Source organism: Pinus tabuliformis, chromosome 1_2 (genome assembly GCF_031772625.1).
Source record: "Pinus tabuliformis cultivar Carrire ecotype Pingquan chromosome 1_2, CPIR1, whole genome shotgun sequence".
In the NCBI taxonomy this organism is placed as follows: Eukaryota; Viridiplantae; Streptophyta; class Pinopsida; order Pinales; family Pinaceae; genus Pinus; species Pinus tabuliformis.
The window spans coordinates 93,417,191-93,425,116 of NC_142298.1; the positions used below are offsets into that span (position 1 = coordinate 93,417,191).

Below are 7,926 nucleotides of genomic sequence, written 5' to 3' on the forward strand. Positions count from 1 at the left end.
ATGTTCGGAGGCGGTAAACACTACATGTTCTACGGCCACGGCCACGACGTGTGGTAGACAGTGGAATGCTCGAAATGAATGAATTTCCGGAGAGATGCTGGCTATTTCCTCGTGTCCGTACTTCCCATCTCGCGTCTTAAGCAGAGTCTGGGGCTCCTGCCATGACCTTGCGAGGAATTGTTTGTCAAAAGTGGTTGGTTAAAACAATTTTAAAAATTCTTGTAACAATTGTATTTAATATTTTTTAATGGTAGAAATAAATTTAGCACCATCAAAAAATTTTAAAACACCTAAAATTATAAAATTTAAAAATCTCAGATCATCCACTAAAATTTAACAATTTTTAAAATTATATCAGGCCATCCACTAAGCTCACCAATAATTGGCCTAGTGAATTTTTAAAATTATATCAGGCCATCCACTAAGCTCACCAATAATTGGCCTAGTGGCTTAAGGCATGGTAGTTAAGAATTGCCCCAAAATAACCTGGAGGGATACCCTACCACTGTCTGGAAGTCAGACTGACCGGATGCAGACAACATTACAGATATTTTAAAATAATAATGATATCAATGCTTACAATTTTCCAATAATGATAACGCAATGCTTTCAAACATGATAACGCAATGTTTTCAAAATTAATTAATATTTACGATGAGTTGCTTGACGCACAAGCTAATCACTTTATTTAAAGGAGCAATCAAAACATTTACAATTGCTGAACGATACAGATAAAGCGTCCTTTAAATTGATTTGAATCTTTTGGTGTTATTATTTTAGAGTTTTCAATGTAAAAATTTAAAAGAATTATTTAAATTATACATAATAATTAAAATAATATACAAATTATCACCGCCTTATAGACTAAAAAATATATATTTTTAATAATTTAATCAAAATTAAAAAAAAACAATTGCAGAAAGAAATTAGAGAAAGGGGATTATGCAGACCATTAGTATTTGAAGTTATGCTCCTTTAACTTGACTCTTGCTAACCTTCTTGAAGATTCTATGATCGAAGGACGTTGGCCTGCGGATGTAGTTTTGGCGATTCTTTGGAGTTGTCTATAATGCGACTTTTTGAGATTCTGGTGACGGAATCCGGCGGAAGAAATTGAGATGAAATCATGATTTGTTGCAGTTAAAATGGTTTTTTAACTGCATATTCGGATTCAGCACCCTGAAAAATCCCTGGGACGCTTTCATTGTGCAGAAACTAGTTATCAAACTTCGATTTCAATAAATTACTACCGGATTTTCACCGGAAAAAATCGCCGGAAAGGCTTTCAAAAAGTCGCGTTAAAGACTACGGCTTCTTATTTTGGCCACAATTCTTTAATTAATATTTTTGACATGCAGGGGCATTAGGGAAATATAACGCCAGCTGAAAAAATTGGAGGTGAAAAAAAACAGCTCGTGTTATATTTCCTTAATGCCCGTTATATTTCCTTAATGCCCCGCATGTCAGGGAGCATTAATTAAAGAATTGTGACGGAAATAAGAATCGCCATATAGTTTCATAGCTGCTGCAGCAAACTTGTGCGTGAAGCAACCCTTTGTTCCACCTAATCCGCAAGGAAGACCACAACCCAAGTCTAGGTGAAGCGTGACTTGCGGCACAAGTTTTGTGAAACTTTTATATAATACACTAGGGATACCAGAGATAGGTACACACATGCAAGAGAAACGCATTACCTTTGAAAAGACAGATTTCATAACAATGGAGGGTTGTGGAGAAGATGGGCAAGTGAAGCTGTTAGGTGTGACTCGCAGTCCCTTCGTGGCGCGGGTTCGCATAGCACTTGCTCTTAAAGGGATCCATTATGAGTTCATTGAAGAGGACACCCCCAACAACAAGAGCGAGCTGCTACTGCAATCAAACCCTGTTCACAAGAAGATTCCAGTGCTCATCCACAACGGCAAGCCTGTTTGTGAATCGATGATTATTGTGCAATATATCGAGGAGACATGGGACAGTAAAGCGCCATTTCTGATGCCCAGAGATCCATATGACCGAGCCGTTGCCCGCTTCTGGGCTGCCTTCATAGACGATAAGGTAATTCACCCATTTGTTCGTTATCTGCTATTTGGGATTTTGTGAGTTGCAATTAGTTTTTCGCATTTCTGCCTCTAATATTAATTATTGGTGGCTGCAGTTCACTCCAAGTATTTGGGGAGTTTTCAAGGGCGTGGGTGAGGAGCAACAGAAAGCGGTGGAGGAATCGGTGGCAAACCTCCTCCTGTTGGAGGAAGCGCTGTCCGGCAAAGCGTATTTTGGTGGAGATGAGATAGGGTTGGTCGACATTGCATTGGGCGGGCTATTGGTAGGGGTCCAAACGATCGAGAGGGTTACCGATAGTGTTTTAATAGACACACTAAAAATGCCCCTGTTAAGTACGTCTAAAGCGGAGGGAGTGAAAGAAGTTTTGCCCGATCCGGCCAAGTTATTTGAAGTTCTGTCGGAGATTAGAGCGAATTTGACATCACCACCCGGCAATTAGAAAGGAGGAGGCTTACAGATGGCTAAAATAATATTTAGATAATAGCTGTTATCGTTGTGTTTCAATTTAGTGAGAGAGAATGTCGGATCTATGGATCAGGTGAATTCGTATTCGTGCATAAATGGGTGGGCGATGTCATTGCAATAATATTGGAGTTATGTTTCATGTAAATTTGTATTCGTCAAGAATCGGTGGGCTATCTAGCTTCATAAGTTTTTAATATTGTGAATTATTTTATTATTTTAAAAACACATTAATTAAAAAAAATTAAAAAATCCGCAAGGCTAGATCCACCCGTGAGCGGATATATATATGCATATCCGTGAATAAATTGCATGAATACTGCAAAATACGTAAATAAAAAATCAATAAAATAATTTTTAATAGTAATGATAACTATCTTTACAATTTTCTAAATTTTATGGAATGCAATGTTTCAATAATTAGTTAATAAATATGATTTATATCGGGTCAAAGCAGGCAGGATTTAGTTAATCAGAATAAATCCATTTTAAGGATAAATTTCTTTAAGGGTAAAGTTTTTTTTAGAATTTAAAATATAATGTTATTTTTTATTTTTTAAATTATATTGTTGACTGTTAAATAGAGTATATATAGGATTAATTAAAAAATTTAACCATAAAAATATAATTTTTATTTTTATTTTAATGAAACATTAATTTAGTGACAAAATTTATACACCCCTTAGTACTAGACTGTAAAATAAACCTCTAAACTCAACATAACTTTAACTCAACATAACTTTATCTGGACCAAAACAAGTAAAATAGAATATTGGAGTACCCCGTTGTTCTTAAGAGCGCATGAAATAAGGAGAATGCGAGGAAAGCGATGGGCCCATAGATCCGCCACTCCGGGGCCACGATCAGACATTGCAGGTTGGGTATCTATCTATCGGCAAAAGCGTTGTCTCCTAAGGTCGACAGCTTCACAGCAACATATACACTGGAGTCGTGGTCGTCTCACGTCGACGATATAGCTTACGTACGGCGAGAGGGAAGGTCCCTATTCGCCCAAGGAATAGATTTGTCGGGCTTCTCACTCTAATTTGACGCACTTTACGTAAGTTGAAATGATATTTCATAAATTTAAAATACAAGAAATTGATAAATTATTTTAAATTTTAAATTAACATATAGAGATATTTAAATGAATAGGGAGAAAGCAAGGGAGGGAAGTGCAATTACTCATTAAATTTATATTAAATTTAATGTATTGTGATCCAGTGTAAGTCTAAAATTTTATAGATTTAAAATATGTTGAAATAATAAGTTTTTGTTTTGAATTCTCTATTAATAAAATAGTTTGTGAAACAATATAATTGTATATGATTCATTGAGATTTATTTATTTGTTAATTAGATTTATTTTAGAGGTTTAGAAATAATGATAATTATTTTTTCTATCTACATTCAACTTTTAAAAATAATAGGATGAGTTTTGTTGATATATATATATAATATGTTTTTTCAAAAGAAATGGCTAGAAGCTTTTTTTTAATTTGTAAAAAATAGTATTTATTTGATAAAAATGGTAATGTTTGTATTAAAAATAAAACTCACTGGTCACCTCTATGAAAGAGAGTCTGAACCAGGAGAGTCGGGGTTCTGCATAACGCTCTACATTGTTCATGCACATTACACATTAAATAGAAAAACATGGTTTTAGGGAAGTTAGAACAACATCTTAAGAAATAGAAACTAATTCATATCATGAGGTTACGTGAACCAACTCTACCTATTCTAGGATATTCTCCATTATCTTCAACACTCCTCCTTAATAGAGAATGGGTTCACATATATGCTTAACATCTCCCTCAACATATGAAACTTAACTTTTCCAAGAGGCTTAGTGAAAATATCAGCAACATTATCACATGTATTACAATATTCCAAATGAATTTCTTTGGATTCCACTTTCTCCCTGACAAAGTGGAATTGAGTATCAATATGTTTAGCGTTTTTGTGAAACGCCGGATTATTGGCCAACTTGATTGAACTCTGATTGTCGCATCTGATTGTTGTTGCGACTGTCTGTTCTCACCCAACATCCTGGAGAAGTCTCTGCAACCAAACTGCTTGACATGCTGTTGTACACATGGCTTGATACTCTGCTTCCGTTGAGGATAAGGAGACTGTGTTCAGCTTCTTGCTGCTCCATATGATCACCCCGGATCCAAGATTGAATGCATAACCTGTTATAGATATGCGATCATCTACATTTTCTGCCTAATCTGAATCTGCAAATCCTGCCAATCTAACATCAGAAGAGTCAGTGTAAATAATTCCATTATCTACAGTACCTTGTAGATACCTCAAAACATTCTTTGCCGCATTCCAATGGCTTTCAAGTGGCTTAGACATAATTTGGCTTAACACTTTGACTACATAAGCCAAATCAGGTCTAGTGGTGGTTAGGTAGATCAAAATCCCAACCAGCTATCTGTAAAGTGTTGCATCCGTCACTTTTGAGCCATCCTCACACTGCAATTTGATGTTCTACTGCAATGGTACCGGTGCTGGCTTGCACTGATCCATTCTAAACTTTTCTAACAAGCCTTTGACATACTTCGCTTGAGATAGAAATGTTTGACCTGAATCTCTCTAGATCTCGAGACCTAAACAGTATTTGAGTTCACCGAGATGCTTCATCTCAAACATCTGTGACATCTGTTGCTTGATTCCATCAATTAAATATATAGCATCACCTGTAATTATCAAATCATCTACATATAATGAAATCAGCACTACGCTCCCTTGTTCATCTTTCATGGTGTAAAGATTAGGGTCATTCTTACTTCTATTGTAGCCAGCTTGTAGAAAAAATGAATCAATTTTCTCATACCACGACCTGGGAGCTTGTTTTAGTCCATAGAGTGCTTTCTTCAACCTACAGACTAAATGTTATTTTCCTTTCTAGACAAACCCTTCCAATTGCTCTAGATAAACCTCTTCTTTCAGTTCTCCATTAAAAAATGCAGACTTTACATCTAGTTGGTGCATCATCCAATGTTTCTTAGTAGCTAAGGCAATTAACATTCTGATAGTGTTCAATTTAGCTACAGGGGTGAAGGTTTCTTCATAGTCTATCCCTTCTTTTTGTGTTTACCCCTTTGCAACCAACCTAGCTTTCAATTTTTCTATAGTTCCATCTGCATTAATTTTCGGTTTATATAACCTTTTGCTACCTACGGTTTGTTTTCCTCTAGGAAGTTCAACCAATTCCCAAGTTTTATTTCTGATTATTGAATCATGTTCCTGTTCCATGGTTGTTTTCCATTCACTACATTCATTTGCTTCTTTATAACTAGACGGTTCAACCACATTCGTCATACTAATTATAAAATCATTTTCCCTATATCTTGCAGGCATTTGAGCTTTCCTACCTGATGTCTTGGGTGGTGGGGTGGTAGTTTCAAACCTTATTTGATCATCATTTACTTTTTCTTCCTGCTGTTGCTGCTACTGTTGTTGTTCATCCTTTGCCTTTGTCTGCTGATAACCCTAACTATTCTGTACTTATTCTTCCTCAGATTACGGAATGTCCCATCCATCATAGTGCTCATCAGGTTCTTCATTATCCTGCTCATGGAATTTAACATCTCTACTAACAAAGATCTTGTGAGTAGAGGGATTAAATAATCTGTATGATTTATATGACAAATAATACCCTATAAAAGTACATCTGATGGCTTTTGAGTCTAATTTTCTTCTATCTTCCTTTGGTATGTGGGAAAATGCTTTACATCCAAATATCCTTAAGTGTTTTATTGCAGGCTTATATACATATAATGCTTCAAAAGGAGCTTTAAACTCAAGACTTTGTGTAGGAATCATATTTTTCAAAGAAACTGCAGTATTCACTGGTTCAACCCGAAAACGATTTGAAAGATTCTTACATTTCAGCATACTTCTAGCACATTCCACGAGTGTTTTGTTCTTTCTTTCTATTACTCCATTCTGCTGTGGAGTATGGGGTACTCTGAACTGCTGCAAAATTCCATGATCTTTACAATATCTGATAAGCTCATCCTTCGTGTATTCTCCCCCTTGATCAGAATGGAGAATTTTTATTTGTTTCCTTGTTTTTCTTTCAATCATATTTTTAAACCGCTTAAAGTATTCTAATGTATGACTCTTCTTACTTCAGAAATACACCCAAGAAAACTTTGTACAGTCATCAATAAACAGTAGGAAATACAGTGCACCTCCTAATGATTTTGTCTGCATGGTTCCACAAAGGTCTGTGTGCACTAATTCCAGTATATCCCTCTGTTTCTTTTCTACTCTTACAGGTAATTCTTCTCTATGCATTCTTCCTAAAGTACACGCATCACAGTCATTATATACTTGCTTTAGCATAGGAAGATCTCCTACCATTTCCTTTTTTTGTAATAACAACAAATCATTGTAGTTGATGTGGCCTAATCTCTGATGCCAAAGCTCTTCTGTAGTTAGGCTTGCTGCTGTCAATTCTCAAACTGGTGCAGGTCTCACATCCAACTTGTACTGTCCTCCTGTTTGGATTCCTATATCAATTGTCTTCATTCCATCTAGCAGATCTTTAATGTAACAGTTAGATTTTAAAAATTCAACTTTCAAATCTTGATCTGTAATCATAGATACAAAAATCAAGTTCTTTGTTATGCCAGGCACATACATTACATTATGAATTTTTTTTATATTACCATCAGGTAGAATAACATAATTTTTCCCACATCTTTTGATTTGATGACTTCTATCATCTCCTGGGTAAATCTGTGTGCATTCATTGATTTCTTTAAAATCCTCCAGCCAGTGCTTATTCCTTGTCATGTGTGTTGATGCTCTTGAATCTACATACCAGATGTCTGCATCAACATTTTCATCACGACCTGCCATGAACAATCTTAAATTCTGCACCTGATCACTAATCGCGAGATGACCTGCATGTCTTTTCGACTTCTGATGTTCTTCATGATATTTCTTTTTCCTACATTCCCTTGCAATATGACCCAATTTTCCGCAATAAAAACATTTAGTTTCATAGTAGTTTTTATTCGGATGTATACCTTGGGTCTAATTTGGCCATTTCTGTGAACTTGCTCCGTTTTGTTGTTGTGGACTTCCTTTCCCTTTGTAGAAGTTCTTCTTCGCCATTAATGCAAGATCGGCACTCTGGGGTTTTAGAGACGATATCCTCTCTTCTTCTTGCATCAGTATACCTGTTAGCTCTTCAAAATGAGGGATCATTTCTATGGCATTTATCCCAGTGATGAACATTTGATAATCATCAGTGATACCATTCATTGTAATGGTTACAAGATATGTATCATTGACTGTATGGCCAATGTCTGATAATTTGGTTTTCAGATCCTTGATCCTTGCTACAAATGAAGTAATTGTTTCATTCTCCTCCATATTCATG

The 7,926-nt window shown here is 35.7% G+C and overlaps 1 protein-coding gene across 1 annotated transcript; it reads left to right on the forward strand.

Moving 5' to 3' along the window:
• Positions 1 to 1,665: 1,665 nt before the first annotated feature.
• On the forward strand, positions 1,666 to 2,719 carry LOC149204607 (glutathione S-transferase U15-like). Its single transcript, XM_089393326.1, has 2 exons — positions 1,666 to 2,055; positions 2,156 to 2,719. Exons 1-2 carry the CDS (start codon positions 1,675 to 1,677, stop codon positions 2,498 to 2,500), a joined length of 726 nt encoding a protein of 241 aa, XP_089249452.1. The 5' UTR covers positions 1,666 to 1,674; the 3' UTR covers positions 2,501 to 2,719.
• Positions 2,720 to 7,926: the final 5,207 nt, after the last annotated feature.

Coding starts and splice junctions, on each gene's coding strand:
- LOC149204607 (XM_089393326.1), top strand. CDS start 1,675: ATGCAAGAGAAACGCATTACCTTTGAAAAGACAGATTTCATAACAATG. Junction 2,056..2,155: donor CTGCCTTCATAGACGATAAG/GTAATTCACCCA, acceptor TGGTGGCTGCAG/TTCACTCCAAGTATTTGGGG.